This window comes from Numenius arquata, chromosome 1 (genome assembly GCF_964106895.1).
Source record: "Numenius arquata chromosome 1, bNumArq3.hap1.1, whole genome shotgun sequence".
In the NCBI taxonomy this organism is placed as follows: Eukaryota; Metazoa; Chordata; class Aves; order Charadriiformes; family Scolopacidae; genus Numenius; species Numenius arquata.
Genome location: NC_133576.1, coordinates 39,957,722 through 39,975,388, shown reverse-complemented (window position 1 = coordinate 39,975,388; position 17,667 = coordinate 39,957,722). Strand labels below are relative to the sequence as shown.

Sequence of the window (17,667 nt, the reverse complement as noted above, 5' to 3'; positions counted from 1 at the left end):
CATATGAATGCTTTGTTACTTTGACATTTATTCCGGAGCTCTGTACCCAATTGCTTATTTTTTCCTGAAGTTGTTCATTTTAGCTTAAAAGTTTGCAAAACAAAGTAGATCAGAGGAAACAAGTTTATTAAACCTTGTTTTTTAAACAGGAACAACCACTGACAAAAACGGCAGAAGAAACATCTTTATAGTTTTTATTTCACTGGATCTTTTGTAGTTAGGGGTACCACATCTACTGACATCTATAAATGCCTTTTGAAGGCTGAGTACCATGGACCAAGCATAGCAATTGCTGCAGCCATCATAGTCTTTCAGCTGGATCAGGTTGTGAAGGAAATCTGTACTGTCAGGCTGCCTTATTAGGGCTGAGATGCCTCAGCATTTTCTAATGCTCTTTAGTAATGCTGGCTTTAGATTTACTTGTGCTTCAACAAGAGGGTTCACAGCCAGATGATGGCGTGTGGATGATCCAACTGTAACCCTGTTCTGGTGTCTCCACAGGTGGTTTTTGTCCTGGTGCAGCCACTTGGTGATTTCCTCGATACCTGACTGGAGAAATCCATTCCGGCCGATTTCAGAATAGATTCAGAAATCCACTTGGTTTTTGGCAGTAATGCTTCTTTCTTTCCTTTTTTTTTCCCCCACCTAATTGTGTTTCATTTACTAGCTGAGGCAGGTTGTTTTTCCTGCAGAATTACTTTCCCAGAAGTAATCTGACAAAAGGGCTCCTGACTTCCCTGTCACGCATTTTGAGGAGGGAGGAGCATTTTGAAACAGGTGCCCGCGAACCTGTGGCCAGCTTCCACCGGAACGATTTCTTGGCAGTCTTCTAATTCGTAGTTTTTAAATAGATAGGGCTGGGGGAGCCCGGAAAGGGGTGACGGCAGGAGCTCCGAGGCGCCTCCCCCGGTCCCCGCCGCCCTCCGGGGGACGGGGGAAATGGCGGCGGCCGCCGCCTTCCCTCCCTCAGCGCCGCCCAGGGGCGGAGCTTGCCCCTCTTCGCGCCAAGCCAGGACAGCAGCTCCCGCTTGGCCATGGCCGCCTCCCCCGTGCCCGGCTACTCGCCCGGCTTCAAGAAGCCGCCGGCGACGCTGCGGCTGAAGCGAAAACGGCTGCGGAGGAGCGAAGCCGCCACCGCCGCTCCCCTGCCCTGCGGCGCGGCCCCGCCGGCCGCCTCCGCGCCCGCCCGCCGCAACCCCTTCTCCAGCCTGGACAACGCGCCGCGGGCGGCCGGCACCCTACAGCCGCGGGAGCGGGGTCAGCGGCCGCCTCCGCCACCGGCGGGCGGGTCCCCCTCGGCAGCGCCCTTCTGGCAGGTAGGGCCGAGCCCCGGCCCCGCGGCGGGCGGGAGGGGGTCGCACCCCCTGGCGGAGTGGGGCCGGTGGGGCGAGGGGAGGAGGGGGAAGGGCCTGGGCCCCGGCGGCCATCGCCCTCAGCTGGGCGCGGAGGCCCCGGCCCGGAGCCCGCTCCCCCTGAAGAAGCCAGCCCCCAGGCCTGGCCTTGCCCTAGCTTTGTGTATAGATTGAAAACAAACTATTGCACCTCGTGTATATATATATATATAGGCGCCTTTTGGTCCTACCAAAGAGTGGATACTTGCAGCATATACCTGCTTAGTATCACTTAAAATCTAATTGCTAGGGGCATTTTTTTAAATTTATTAATCTGGTTCTTATGTTGTGCTGCGTCTTACACTCCTTTTTTTTATTCAGCTTTTAGAGTCCGTTTGTGAAGATAAGCCCACCAGGAGAGCAGAGCCCTCTGAAAGAACCAGCATCCTCGCCCTAACCGATGTAGGAAGCTGTGCATACTGCTTCTGAAATGTTTCCAGCTGTTCTCAGTTCACAGAAAAAAAAAAAAAAAAAAAGACTGAAACCGTTTAACTGAGTATCTGATGGTCCATTTCTGTCTAAGATGATGTACTAAAATGTCTGTTCAAGAAAATTTCTTATATTGCCCTGAAGTTTACTGTTATGGTGACAGTCTTTTAAAAGGCAGCCTTCTCCCTGATATCACTACTGTCATTGTTCTAGTTGACAGAGGTTGTTGTCTTCCAGTTTTATTACCATGTTGACCGTAATTCTCCAGGTTTTTAGGTTTATGTTTTTTGAGATAAGGATCTTCTTCAAAGTGGTATATCCTCTGCAGCCTTTTACTTAGCTGCAGAAAGGGAATAAACACGACTTCACCAGACATCTAGGAAAGAGACATTACCTGAAAACCAGTCCTTGAAAGAGAGTTTCAAGTAGATAGTGTCTAGTGTTGTTACAGGTTTAGAAACTTAAGTTCAGACTAACTTAGCAGAATAGAAAAGTGACCTCTCAAAGAATGCAAACTGTCCTAGAGCTCCCCAGTGGGCTTTTTTTTTTGATCCTCTAGGAAGCATCTGACATTACAATCCCCAAGAGAGGATGAAATGAAATGCTGTTTCAGCATGGAAATTCTTGTCTTCATAAACTTCAGGCTAAGTTTTATTTTTTTGACTTGTTCGTGCTTTTATCTGTTCCTACTTTATGACTTCTGGAAACATTTCTGTGAATGAAAACCCTCTTCTGCTCTTTTATAAACAATATAATGCCGTATTTCTATTAGAACTTGTTACTGGCTAAAAATAATCAGTTGAGTACCTGGCTACCCTATGAACAGTCAAATTTGGTGTAACTTGAAATCCAGAAAGTCTGTCTGCAAAAGCTTTTTTTAAGTTTGTCGCTTAATTTAATGCAAGTACTTCCTTAGGATCAAAATGAGCGACGCATTTTTGGTGTTGCACTGAATTGGACAAAAACACGCAGGAGACAACAAGTTCAACTTCTCTTTTTATAGGCTACTGAACTCAAGATGTTACATCTAATAGTTGTAGTCCAGTATCTGCTTGCCTGACAAGAAAGTTATATTACATGGACATGGGAGGAGACCTAACCATGCTAAAATATAAATAGGTAGCTACGTAGGGTTGTTTTTTTTTTAAAATTTTCTGTGGGTTAACTGATGCTATTTCTGTTTTGTAAGGACCTTCATTTGCCTGTTGCTGTACCTGAAGTTCCCTCCTCACCAAGACACGAATTTCCTGCAGACTGGAGTCTTAAAACACGACTTCTATTTATGTCTTCCCAACCTTTTACCTGGGCAGAACACTTAAAAGCGCAAGAGGAAGCTCAGGGATTTGTTCAGCATTGTAGAGCTACAGAAACAAACTTGCCAGAGCGCATACAGGTAATACCGAACTCCGGCTTTAGAAAGGAGAACATACCTTTGCACCTTTCCTTAAACATGCTGACAGTGAAGGCTTGGATTCTGTTTTGGTTTGGTCTTGCGTTAAGAATAAGTCTCATTTAGACTATTCCTCTAACCCCATCCATGGTTGGTATCTATAGTGGTAAACAGTGGTAAGTAAGTGGTGATTTAACTTCAGCTGTGGAGCAGTTGCCAGTTGCTGTCTGTCTTTTTGCGGTCTGCCTTACTCACAGCCCAGGATTCTTTTCTTTAGTATCTAACGTAATATTTTTTTAATCCATCACTCGCAATGCTGCCTTAAGTAAAGCATTCCTGTCCTCATAAAATGCTTTTTGATATCTAGGAACCAAAGCTGTCGACAGAACTGCGTTGTGCCTTTCAGCAAAGCCTCGTGTACTGGCTTCACCCTTCACTGCCATGGCTGCAGCTGTTCCCTCGGATTGGAGCAGATAGAAAAATAGTTGGAAAGGCTACTCCTTGGTCACAGGACGAAGCCTTGCAACAAGTGCTCATGAGTGACTGGTAAGTGGAACCAAACAACTAATGTATTTAGTAAGATTAAGACAATAGGATTTGAGTTAACGTGCAAGTTCTTTCCGGTTTTATGAGAAAGCTTTTTTTATTTTATTTTTTCTGTCAGCTAGAATGCTTATTATTTTGAGGACCAGGTTAAGGAAATATAAGACTAAAGCTGCCTTCTTGTGTTAAATGCCCCTCTCCAATCCTAATTGTTGATTTAGGTAGAATTCCATAAATCCTGTTAGCAGGTTGCCTTTGATGCTTCATGTAAACCCACATGCTAGAAAGCAAGTGTCCTGGAAGAGCGTAGTACTCTCCAACAGGCTGCATTACAGAGGAGTGCAGCTTCCTAGATGTTGAGCACATCCGAAAATCTGGCTGATCGTTCAGTATGCTCTCAAACTTGTGCAGAGTACACATCGCTAACACCCAGCCAGATCCAATTTGATGTGTCGATAGCAAAGAATTAACTTCAGTTACAGAGTTGTTTTATTCGAATTTGCAGGTCTGTCAGCTTTACTTCTCTGTACAATCTGCTCAAAGCCAAACTGTGTCCCTACTTCTATGTATGTACATACCAGTTTACCGTCCTGTTCCGTGCAGCTGGTCTTGCGGGAAGTGATGTTATCACAGCTGTAATTTCTCCCACAACGAGAGGTTTAAGGGAAGCCATGAGAAGTGAAGGTACGGTGAAAACAGTCCAACTAGGATTTGAATAACCGATAAAGTGCATTAGCCGTGTTACAAAACCATTCATTGCTTCCTTTCCTCCTCTGTTCAAGGCATAGAGTTTTCTTTACCTTTGGTAGAAGAACGTAGAACCAGGAAACAGAAAAACTCTGAAGGGAATTTGGAAACCGAAGTTGCCAACAGCCTCAAAGTGGGCAACAGCCTGGAAGATGGAGAGTATGTAATAAGCCTTGTACAATGCTAGAATTCAAGGGTGTCTGCATACTCCTGCACATCCCATTTGGAAAAATTTCATTGGAAGTATTGCCCTCCTAACACTGATTCTGTGTTTCCCAGGGAACCAGCTCCAAGCGATGATGATGATGAAAGTTTCTCTTGGCTTGAGGAGATGGGAGTCCAAGACAAAGTTAAGAAACCAGATACTATTTCTATTAAACTGTATCCTTTCTTTGCACGGCAGAGAACCGTGCAGATGTTATCTTTTTGTGGTATAGTTTTATCAAAGCTTTTGAGAACTTACTTTCAAATATTAATCCTCACATCACTGCACATTAAGACAGTCTGCATGTCTTTTTGAGTTTCTTTATGACAAGTATTTCTAGATGCTTTTCTTCTTGAAGGAAAAGCCGCTGTGAATTGTTTATGTAACTTCGTAAGATCTGTTAGGTCACAAACTGATTGCCACCTCACATAGAGGTTCACTGGAAAGACTCAGATCTTTTTTATTACTATTTTTTGAAAGACAAGGGTGTATGTTCACTTAGGCGAGGTTTACACTTGGAAGAGTGTGGCGTAGTAGGGACACAGCTGTAGAAAAGAACAGCTGATGCGGACAACCTGTCTGTGTTTCAGAGGGACTGATTGCCTCTGTCTTCCTCTGGTTCCTTTTGCACTTGGGGTTTGCACTTGCACCTGAGGTTTTTAATAATGAAATCAGAAGTCAGGTTTAAGATACTGCTTAATATTTGAAGAACAAATCTGAATCAGTGTAAAACTTGGTGGGTTTTTTGGTTTTGTTTATTTAAATGACTCGGTCAGAAGGGGATGGAGGGGTTCCTCCTGGCGTTTGCACTGCTCTGATTCTTCCTTTGGCACACTGATGCTTTTCACTTCCTCACGGTTTTCCTTTGACTCCAGTCAATACAGTCGTAAGGAGAAGCACGAGGTGCAGATGGATCACAAACCCGAGTCCCTTGCATTGGTGAAAGGAACAAACACATTCACCTTGCTGAACTTCCTGATAAACTGTAAGAGCCTCGTGGCTGTTGCAGGTCCACAAGCAGGGCTCCCACCAACTCTGTTGTCCCCTGTTGCTTTCCGAGGTGGAACAATGCAAACGCTCAAAGTAAGTAATGCGACCGACTCTGTTTTCTAAGAAAAGGAAGTTGTTTCTTCACCCAATAAATTAGACACTGACTTTGTATAGTTTCCCTCGGGTACCGCCGGGTAGTTTTTGTTGCTATAGCAATTTTGACTGTCATACAGACTGCCTCCTAAAAACATTTCTATCCACATAGATCTGTGCTGCTAAACTGAAATCTCAGTGTTTCCATTCTTCACATCCTGATAAATAAGAGGTTACGCAGACTTCCCAGATGCAGAAATGGTTCTTAAGAGATTCTCCTGAGATCTTACAGGGTCTCAAACTATCACAGCTGCTTGCAACAAGGCAGCCTTGGAACCACAGCTCGCCATCTGTTACTGTAAGGACGTGGTGGGTACTAAAGGCTATGCTGTTAATACAGGTTGTGCAGTTGTCTTCAACCAGAGAAGGCGATCGCACTGTTTTTCTGCAGTTCACTTTCTCAATACTTTATAGCATTCCTGCGTCTCACAGTTGGTACATCTTAGGAGTTGTTACAAAGATGGTAAAACCATCGTAATGCTCATGTACGGAACAGTAAGTTGACAATACTGAAAAGCATTATGAACTCTTAACAGGACCGTGGCACTGCAGTATTGAAGTAAATGAAAATCAGGACCTGATTTCGTTGTCAAAAACTAATCCTCTGTGGTCTTGTCTTCAGGCTCGAAGTATAAATGCCAAAGCCAGGGTCCACTTGGCATACGAGGATATCTTCAGTTTGGAGGTCGTAGGCCCTGTCATGCCTCATTCCCTGCACGCCCTGACCATGCTGCTCCAGGCTGCACAGAGGGGAGCGTTCTCCGCTGTACTGTACACACATGAGCCAACTGCTGTGTTTAACACTGATCTCAACGCTGCAAGGCCTGCCTTAAATAAGGTAAGGAGACTAGCAGAGACGGTCTTTCCTGTTAGGAATAGTATCTTTATTACAAACCACAAGACACTGAGTGACACAAAATTTTCCCTTAACGCACGGGTTTACACCCAGTTAACTTGTGATCACCACCTGGCACTCCTCCCGGCTTCTCATTCCCTCAGCAATTGAATTAATTGGAAACCTAACTCCTCAGGAGTTCCCCAGAGGTACACAAACGGACATTAAGAACTACAGGTATTTCAAACAGAAACACCTATTCCATGTCTCTCTTCTTCGTGTGAATTTCTGCAGGAAACCATATGCAAAGATCTCACTGGGTGTGGACTGCATCCTAAGACTTTGGATCAACTGAGTCAGTGCCCAACACTGGGAAAATCTTCCATCCGCTTCCTGGAAATGAAAGATTATGCCTATACCTGGAAGTCCTAGGTACGCTAATTCTATCTCATGGAAAAGAACGCTCTCTGGTGCGCAGTTGCTGTAATACTTCGTTGGGGTGTACGTGGGCAGCAGCTACGCGGTACTGGGAGGGACACAATCTAGTTGCACGTTACAGACAACTATTGCACATCACCCATCATAAAACACTTGGAAGGACTTTTAAAGGGGATGAAAGAAAAGGCCTTGCGCATCTCCTTTTGTATTTTAGAAAGCCTTTTTTAAATAAAACTTGAAAAAAAACATTATTATCTTCTTTTATTGGTCTGAATTGCGTCTGGAAGGTGTGTATTCTTCAGGCACTACAAATTCTGAAGTACAGAATTTCTGTGGTAACTCGTAACCATTTCGGATGGGTGGAATTCTTGGCGAAGCCCTTCCAAGACTGCTTATGGCACCTTGCCATGAACTTGACTGATAGCTATACCTTGGTGTACACCAAGAGCTGTACCTCTTGGTTTAGAGTCAGCTCTGAACCCCACAAAGACAGACCAAAGTCAGATGGACACAGAGTTCTGGCTGCAGCTGAATCACATGAAAAGGTTTAAGATACCTCGGAACTACTCGGCGTAGCTGTCTGATATTCCCATACCCACACTTCTGTTAAAATGAGCTAGATGTTTAAGAAACCATTTGTACAAACTATCACCTGAATGAGAACGAGTTGGAGGAATGAAATAGTTGTGCCACCTGATGGAAGACAGAAAATGAGAGGCGGCAGGAATTATAGGATGGTTAGAGTTGGAAGGGACCTTAAGGATCATCAAGTTCCAAGCCCCCTGCCATGGGCAGGGACACCTCCACTAGACCAGGTTGCTCAAAGCCCCATCCAGCCTGGCCTTAAACACTTCCAGGGATGGGGCATCCACAACTTCTCTGGGCAACCTGTTCCAGTGCCTCACCACCCTTACAGTAAAGAATTTCCTCCTAATATCTAATCTAAATCTCCCCTCTTCCAATTTAAAACCATTACCCCTTGTCCTGTCACTACAAGGAGGCTGCTGATCCAGCCCTGTTAAATTCATAGCAATAGTAGGGTCTATTAACAGGGTTTAATCCAGTCTGTCTCACTTCAGGCAGAGTAGGCAAAGCTGTTCTTGTTAATGTATGTCACTTTTTACACAGCTCTTTCTTGGGTGATCAGCTTCCTGCAGCAAAGAATACTGCATCTGAACAGCAATATATAGAGCACCATCACATGCTTGTGCACTCCAGCAAGATTCCTAATTCAACTGGTATTTATTTCGCACGGAGAAGAAAGCAATGCTCATGCCGCATGGTCAGCCACTACTCCACTGCCGTTCTTCACCTCAGAATCCGTCTGTGATTCTGAAACAGTGACGCTAAACTGTAGCCAGGTCTTACTTGAGGAAACAACCGGTAAACTTAAACAAGTGGGCACGTAAAGAAGTTACTGCGGATTGAGGCGTGGTGAAAGCTTCCTGCGCCTTTCAGTTCCTTTACGTTGACACCACGTGAAGTATCCTACCCCAAGAATACAGCACGTGTACAATTACACTGCGATGCTTAACGTTTACACTTGTTACTTTATGGTAAATAGCATGCCACTGTCAGGCTGGTGGTACACTGAACAAGACAACATCTAGAAAACCTAGATAAAGGGAAAGTCCCTCTCTTATGATGGAACAAGGCACCTGAGAATATTAAATGCTTTGATAATGTCAAATTCTGGTGGAGTTCAGAGTTGTACAAGCCAACTTCTTTAATCTTTACCTTTCTCTTGAACTAATCCAGAAGCAAATTACTGAAATCTTCCTTTTTGATATTAGTATCTGACACTGAGCGTGAAAATCCAGTATCGTGGGGAATACCGGAAGACTGGGTTTCCAAAGTAGCCAATGCGTTGACTCCACTTTCATTTCCAGTCAGTTTTTAAGAGAACAACAGTTAACGACTTTATCTGCCTTGTCTGCCTCTGTCAGTCGCAGCCTCCTCTGCTGTAAACTAACACCTAGCCCCGGGCTACAGGTCACCAACAGCGATCCTCACAGCGACCGCCTTTGGTGCAGCTTCCCCTGCTGTCACAGGGGCAAGCCCTTCCGAAAGCCGTTTGTGACCTCAGAGCCCACCGCCCCAGTTCTGGAAGAGGCAGCGCTTGAGGAACAGGCCGACTTACAGAGCGTGGTAGCCTATGGAACAAGGTACTGAAAGCTATAGGAAAAAGCCCTTCTGTAGGTACTTCTATGGGAAAGCAATTTTAATCGAGCCAATAACCATGTTATTATGTGGACTCGAGCCTACCTGTTGCTAGGATATATAATAATTACCACTAACTTCAGTTCCTAGTTTGCGTTTTCACATCTAGCATGTGAGAGTTATGGAAACACCAATGCCAATTAAGAGCTTGCAGTCATTAAAAAAAAAAAAAAAGATTGAATTGCAATTACATTCTTGTAGTCTAGATTTCAAAATTTTACCTCCAAATTCTTGTATTGCATTCTTTGCGCTGTTAGCCGAGCTGTAGCTCCTCCTTGTACTACACACTGCCTGGTGGTTGTGAATCACAGCTCTGCCTGTTATTGCAGCAGCATATTCCAGCTGCTTACAGCTCTGGGATTCAGTGCTGGTCTTGAAGCACACTTGGCTCCAACCAACTTTCCCTACAAAAGCTACAGCATTACACTACCCACTGTGCTGCTCTTCTACTTAAAGGTTTGTTTTCCATAAAATACTATCATTATTCCAGAGGCTTGTAGAGCAGTAAGATTTATTTATTTATTTATTTATTTAACCTTTCCAAACGGGTGAATTTTCATCACAACTATCATTTTGTTTGGGAGAGCTACAGACTGTAGCAGTTGATGAAGACGACTTCACGTAGTTTTTTGCGCTTTAAGAGGCAATTTTAAAATTTCTAAGGAGATGCCACCGAGCTCCTGCCGCCAGCCCCCTTCTGCGCTTCCAGTCCTATTTAAAATCTACAAATTAGAAGACTGCCAAGAAATTGTTCTGGTGGAAGCTGGCTACGAGTTCTCGGGCACCCGTTTCAAAGTGCTTCTCCCTCACGTGACAGGGAAGTCAGAAGCGCTTTCAGCGAGATTACTTCTGGGAAAGTAATTCTGCAGGAAAAGGAAATCCAACGGCCAAAGAGATTGTGTCGTCCCTCGGCAGGAGTCACAGCCTGTTCCCCTTTAAGACAGCTAAAGTGCTGCATAAATAACCAGGTTCCAAGAGAGCATTTCCTAGTTGTTCTTTTTAATATATCACTACTTAACTATTCCTGCATGCAAAGGACACTCAAACCAATTCAAATTTACAAATTTAACAGAAGCACATCGCTGCACTAGCTTTAGATTCATGTATCATTCTAAACAACAAAGAATGAAACTAAAACAGAAATCTCAAAATCAAGAACGGTCATAATTAGGGCATTACAGACCTTAATTATTTTTTTTTAAGTCTTCCTTAAGACCAAAGGTTAAATCCACATACGGTACCACATCTTTAAGGCATGAAATCCAGAACTTTCCTCAACAGTTGTGTTTTTTAGTGGAGTCTCCAATGGGACTGACTTCATCTGCTCCTTGCTGCCGTGAGATAACCTGTATCTTTACATTATACATGGGGAATACAGACCCAAAAAAAAAAGAACAAGAGATTGTACCTTCCCAGATTTGACACTGTACAGCTGTGAAACCAGCGCTGACATGGACACCACAGACTAAACAGAATGATCAACATCTCTCATATTTTAGCTTTATAAAACCAGAGTTTTAAACAAAAGTCTGATTAGGATCTGCTCCCACATCCCAAGTTAATTACTTGAAGTTGTACAACAAGAAGACAGACTTCAGCTAAGACAGATACAACACCCAGTTCTCCCAGAGTAGATCTTTCCATTGCTGTACATAGGTTTTTATACACACCTTCCAACTAGTTCAGCAAATGAGGCAAGGAGATCTTCAAATATTTAATCAGAAACTGAAGGCGAGAAGCCACAGGGAAAAAAGTTTAATTAAAGACAACTACGTCCATGAAAATTAAGATTTACTTAGGCATTTCTAGAGCGCTTTGACAGACTAATAAGGGGCTTCATTTCTCGCAAGTGTGTGGTGGAGAACCAAATACCATTTCTCTGCTGTACACAACATCAGACATTGATCCTCGTCCCTTTAAAAGGGCAAAGACAGACACCTTGTTCCGTAACAGTTGACAGAATACACGCAAAGTCACCTTAGTTTGTGGAAGAAGAGGTGCTAGTAATTCTTCACCTCCATCGTCCTGCTACCATTGCAAAGGCCATTCACATCAGGCCTGAGCACAGCCTTACTGCGTATAAATTCTCTTTTGTTCCTGTCTCAGATGAAGCTCTGGTCAGCAGATGTAATACAAAGAGACCTCAAAAAGACTTTCTGAAATAAGCACCTGAACTACTGGAGTCTGTAAACCCTGGCAATCTGCTCCTAACTCGGACAAATCTGGCAAGATGTGTACAATGCCCTTTCCAATTCAAAGTGCACGTAGCTAAAGTACTAATACTTCTTAAATTAAAGGAAAAAAAAAAAAAAAAGGAAAGAAGGAGGAAAAGCTTTCTACATCCTCTCCCTTGTCAAACTGCCAAAACTCTGGATCAGGCTGTCTCCTTAAGGGCAGAGTACCATTATGGAAAATTTAAGCCCAAGGAGTTAATTTGGTAATAGTCCAAAAGAAACCAAAAATGACTAGAACTGATTCTGCAACCCTAACAGCTGTTGATAACCTTCATAACCATACAAATGTCTTTTTTTATACTGTGCGTTTCTTCAAAAAGTTGTTTTGGCATACATTTTAATTACTGTTTACTGACCAGTGATTAAGATTATGAACTTGTGCTGCTTTATTGACCAAGTTGGGTACAACAATTTAAGCATCATTCTATCCCCTCCCCCCCCCCCCCCCCGAATCCAGTTGTAGATTTGTTAGAGTTTAAAATTCACATTAACCACAAATTCATACAATCAACATCAGGCAGCGTGTTAATTTGTTTGGAATAGACAACTCCACCATCTCCCTTTCTCAGAACATGCAGGGAGAGTCACCTTTACGTCGCGAGTCTCATGGGTTCCATTGCTGGACCTTCTGCCATCCCTTTTTTGAAAAGCCAAGTCTTTTTGCCTAATCGGGTATGTCCTAGAGTATGGGCTGTAGGGCCAGTCTCAGTGCACCACCGAGTTCAAACACCACCACCCCCCCCCCCACTTCCAAAACCAAAACGCCGAGAGAGAAGCCGCGGCGTTAACGCTGTACAACAGGGCTGCCGCCGGGCGCTCTCTGGCGGGGGCGGGGGGTCACGGTACTGGCCCAGTATCTGTCCAGCAGTACACGCCAGCCTCGACTAGACTAAGGTTAAGCCGCACGACCTTTTACCAGCTGCCGGCAAAAGCGCACGAGTAGCTTTACCGAGACCAGGGAAAACCGCAGCGTAGTACAAAACAGTATGAAAGTGTTAACATTCCGTATTGAAGAGAAATTGCATGAGTTTTTAAAACAAGGGTTTAGATTACTGATGCCTCCAGAGTCTGTCGTCTGATTTAGTCATTTAAGAAATAATTACATCACTAATGTAAACAATATAAACATACCAAAAACTAAGTATGATTTAAATACATTTGGATGGTACAAAAGAAAAACCTGAAGGTGTCTGTACAGTTTTTACAACGTGGGAATTGCCAATGTATTTACAACATGAAAGGGCAAATACCATTTTTGTGCAGAGTAAAATTATCTGAAATAATGTCAATATAAAAAACAATATCTAGCGGTGTGAGGCACTCCTAAACATGGTGGTATTAACCATGCTTTCCTTTGGTACAAGTCCCATCGCTTGGAGAGCCGCAGTTGCTGCTGTGGCTTTAGCATGCTTCTTATTAAGGCTGGCAAAAGTAGGCCTATATTCATTTCCATTGACTCTCACCTGTTTGTGGAAGAGGGGAAGGAAAAAAAAAAGAAAGTGTTAGAAAGCACCTCTTCACTTCTGTTTCCAGGCAGCGCTATACACAGCTCCTTTAAGCACATTCTCTATGTAATTCCTCTTTAGGGGCAGACAAAATCCACGCCTGGTCTGTAAGCACAGTCATTTCCAAACAGTAACTGCTAATACAAGGTACTACGTGACAAAGAAAGCCCACACCGTAAGACAACTCAAGGACAAGAATAACTCGATCTTGCTCACTACCTTTACAACAGTAAGGCTCAACACCACACCTGCAAGTAAACAGCAAGAACACGATACCACATAGATTAATAATTTTAGTAAGAAGTGGAATAGTGTGTTTCTTCACAGATTTACATATTACTGTGCTTGAGAGCTCCGATCTGGCCTTCACAGAAACAGGAGTTGGAAATTAGCAGCCCTCAGCCACCCCTGGGGTGGCTTATATGTTTATATACAAATATAAACATGAATTTACATCACCTTTAATAGAGAAACCAACAGCAAACAAGGAAACTCAAACGCACCTTAAAGATAAAATGTTTGCGATGATCAGGCCCACTATCATCCACCAACACAAATTCAGGTGGTGACCATCTTCTTTTGTTACAGATCTCCATCAACGCAGAAACCGGATGTTTACCTTAAAGGTAAAATGTATTTGAAGTTCAATGCTGCTACCAAAACAATCATTTTAAATGAGATTGGTTTTTAGACAAGTAAGAATCTCACCTGAAAGATCCTTCATCACAACATAATGTCCAGATCTCTTTTGTGCCTTCTCTCCCACAGCAACAAGCCCTAAACAAAACACAATAAAGTTTACATTTATGATTCCCACATGACTTCCATATTCTCATCAGTAAGGCAATAACACGTATCAGTGGAGATGAAACCTGGAAACACCACACAACTGTCTTTTCAGAAGTCTTTCAAACCTCCTGTTCATCCAGCACTTTTTTTTTTTTCCCCTCCATACTACACGTAACGTTCTTCTCAACTGCTCCAGTGACTGGACTGTGAACAAGCCAGGTAGCTGGAAACTTTGAGTAGTCTTACGCAAGTTCAGGAAAAACCTGGTTTCCCACGCCGCCTTCGGAGAAACACTGAAGAGGGAAGTATGTGTTCTGTGCGACCCAAAAGCCATCCACTACATCCACTACATCCAAACAACAGTTTGCCTCCAACATACAAAGCGTTTGAAGTACTTCCATTAAATGGCAGAAGGTGTACCTGCTAGGTCCTTCTATACGAATGACACAGCGGCGTGTTCTTGTAATATGTGCCCTCTTTGTTTAACGCTATTCAAATATCTAGCCTTTATATGCAAGTTCACAGCCCAATTACTGTGATTTCAATCACATCTGAATATAAAGTAGCAGAAAGGCATGCAACTGGGCCCCAAGTCAAAACAAAGAGCACAAGGTTCCAATGGAAATCGCTGTGGAACAGAAGCCCAATATTTTTATTAACATCTTACAAGAGTAAGAAATAAAATGTAACGATTAGCAAAAACGTATCAAATGCCACTAACCATGCCATGCTTATGAAGTGAAGTTTCTTTCCATTCATTTTGCCATGACCTTAAATACAAGTGAACAAAATACCTGCCCGGTTTTTCAGAATTTCTTGGACTTCAATCCTTCAATATTACTTGGCGTCTTACCTCAATTTGTTTCTGTTCCTGGCTTTGGTGAATAAAGACAGGGAGACACTGCAATTGTTTCCAGTTTCTTCCTGTTCCTTCAGCTTTTTTTTGGTTGGCATTTTGTTTTGTTTTGCTTTAAAAGAACATCCTTCCCTCCTTACCAGATTTTCATCCTAGTACTCATGCAGCTCCTAAGTAGGGACTTTTCAAGTGGCACGAAACCCTCAGAGATAACGATCAACAAAACGAAGTTTTGTTTGGTTTTTTCCTTAACCGAATTCTATATCCAAACTAGCCACAGATTTTCACCAAAGAAAAAACCTATCCTGTCGTTCTCCGCATTAATACTGCGTCTCCCTCACTCTGAGTCACTGACACTTGTCTTCCACATCTCGTCCCTCAAGAGAGATTTTCAAGGAAGCTGTAATGGACTCTCACAAGCTCTGCTGATGGATCAAGCTTCTTGGAACCCAGACAACCAACAACGTACCGGCTGACAGCAAAGCCCAAGAAGGGTTTGGTTTCAATGCTGTGAGACAAACGTCAGTGATCTCACTCAAGAGTCTGGAAAAAAAAAAAGCTATGGCAAAGGCAAACAACATTTTGGTTCACATCTTAGTGCAGCCCACTGAGTAGCTCCTTAGCAAACTGCGTGTTCCTGCATCTAGAAACACTATTTTATTTGGGGGATAAGTTCTAAAAATGTGTTAAAAAACCCTTACGAAACAAAAATGGGTTGGTTCGTTAATAAGACAGACTCCTTTCAAAAATTTCTGATTTTTCTTTAAACCTCTACACAGAACTTAAAAAAAAAAAAAAAAAAAAAAGACTTTTTGTACATTTAAGCATCAAAGAACACTAATGTTTGAAGAAGCTGTTCAGCTGCTCGTCACAAATTCAGTTCAGTTGCTTCTCTGCAATGCATGAAACATGCTGCCTCTTCATAATGCAAGTTGTCTCCCTATATTACAGACTTTGTTAGCTCCACATTAAAGATTATTATTTATCAACACACAACACCTTTAGGGTTTTTTTTGTGGGAGTTATCAGGTAAGATTGCATACATGATAATAATAAAATATTTAAAAGCTATGAAATTAAAGCAAAGCTTGGCTGTCACTAAGGTTATCAGTATTTTCAGATGAATCTAACACATGCCAGGAAGAAGCATCCTTTAACTCCATCTAAGGTTTTTAATTGTTATTGAAGACCAAGCCTTCTAAAGCAGAAAGAGCGAATTATCTGCTACAGAACCTCCAGCACAATGAGGACCTGATCCTGTCTCAGGCCTTATTAGGCCTTGATGCTTGAAACTTGGGTATAAAATTCTGCAGGCACGAATGAAATTTATATCAGAAACCGCATGAGGATCCCAGGGTACACTTCTAGAGCTGGAAATGAGCTGTAACACAGCTGTGTACCACCAAAATTATTTTAATGTTTGAAGCGTTCACAGGTTGGGCAGCAATACTGCCTTTTCCCTGCGACGTGACAAGGAGGAAGCAACTCAGTGAAGAGAGCTAACTCTTCTCTTCTCACCACAAAAATCCACCACCGTGTCATGCAGCCTGCTTGAGAAAATTAAACTGAAATAGACTGTTTTCAATTTCTTCCCTCTGATATTAATCAAGCTAAACTGAACGAACTCGTACCAGCAGTGAGAACTTTACAAGACAACATGAAGAAACACAGCTGAAAAGCAGTTTGGTCATTATTTGTATAAAATGAAGATGTCTGTTATTACCGTGTTCTATACTTTGAGTCTGTTGCGCTTCTCTATTTATAAAACCATACTGCGCTGCTAGAAGGTCTTTAGCATGTAGAAAGCAAGCAATGGGTATTTTCATAATGTGGGCCTGCTTTCTCATTTTCTACCTCTTTGGACTTTAATTAAATGTTTAAATTATATTTTCACTGCTCGCTTGGTCCCCTGAGCAGTTTTGAACTATCTCTGTATTGAGGAGCAGCAATTTTGACACCTAAAAATTCCTCCAACAGCACTGCTGCAAATAAACTTCACAACATCAGCATTTAGATGCTTTGTTTTCTTCCGTGCTCAATTATAAGCACTGACAAAAGCTAACACAAACCCGTAACTCAATGTATTTCCATGCTTTAATATTAGATGTGATCTATTTCATATATTAAAGGGTCCCAGTTTTTAAAAAATATTTAGGAGAACAACCCTAAGAATTCGTTCACCTGCAGTGAGTGTTGAATTGTTTGTTTTGGCAACATGCATAATAGAACAATTAAATCATAAATACTGACTGCTGAAATTCTGCATCAATATCTCACACGGAGAGTTTTCATAAACATTCACTCTGAAAACAGAACTTCTGCTGAATATGTTGGTGAGATGGCCAATCATAAAACCCACGCTGCCAGCTTAAGCAACAGCACACTGCCTGTAAATAAAAGGACAGTTCTTTTTAATCCAACGAGACAAGTGCCACAGTTCTCTACCTGTGGCCATGGGCTGTATAAAGGAGAGGAGGAAAGACTACTAAAGCAATCTCGGGAAACATCATCCTAGTTGAGCAGAGGTGCCTGCAGCAGGATCGATCTAGGAGATGGAACAGCAGGGAGAGAGGATGGACAAAAAAAGAAACAGAATCCATTTGGAAGACCTAAAAACATCAGTGTGACAATCTATTCGTGTCAGGACTTCAGCTGAAAGGCAACAGTAACTCAAGTCTGTAGCTCTCCCCTCTGTCCTTCACCCCAGTTTAAAACCGATCAAGCTATTCACTCTTCTATCCTGCTCCATTCCTGCTTCAGTCACTTTCTCTAGACCAACAACAACGGCTTTTCCACAATTCATTTCCCTGTCCATGCCTGCTCCATACGTCCAACAGAAGCATATCCCTAAACTTAAGAACCACTGAGAAGTGCATTTTAAAATGGAAGGTGAAGGTTAGGGCAAGTTAAAGAATGTCTGGAAGAGTTCACGGGCATAAGGA

At 42.7% G+C, this 17,667-nt stretch overlaps 2 protein-coding genes across 2 annotated transcripts in view; one reads left to right on the top strand and one right to left on the bottom strand.

The window, feature by feature from the left end:
• Positions 1–969: 969 nt before the first annotated feature.
• On the top strand, positions 970–7,359 carry DONSON (DNA replication fork stabilization factor DONSON). Its single transcript, XM_074145082.1, has 10 exons — positions 970–1,316; positions 1,713–1,793; positions 3,010–3,213; positions 3,578–3,756; positions 4,259–4,437; positions 4,536–4,659; positions 4,780–4,881; positions 5,590–5,788; positions 6,471–6,686; positions 6,978–7,359. The coding sequence occupies exons 1-10, from the start codon at positions 1,035–1,037 to the stop codon at positions 7,113–7,115; spliced, it is 1,704 nt and encodes a 567-aa protein (XP_074001183.1). The 5' UTR covers positions 970–1,034; the 3' UTR covers positions 7,116–7,359.
• The window catches only part of SON (SON DNA and RNA binding protein), a 42,279-nt gene continuing 31,331 nt past the window's right edge, over positions 6,720–17,667 (bottom strand). Inside the window, exons 9-11 of the mRNA XM_074145071.1 lie at positions 13,789–13,857; positions 13,584–13,699; positions 6,720–13,038 (exon numbers count right to left, since the gene is read on the bottom strand). Of these exons, the coding sequence (XP_074001172.1) occupies positions 12,880–13,038; positions 13,584–13,699; positions 13,789–13,857 (344 nt within the window). The 3' untranslated portion in view covers positions 6,720–12,879. The remainder of the gene's footprint in view (positions 13,039–13,583; positions 13,700–13,788; positions 13,858–17,667) is intronic.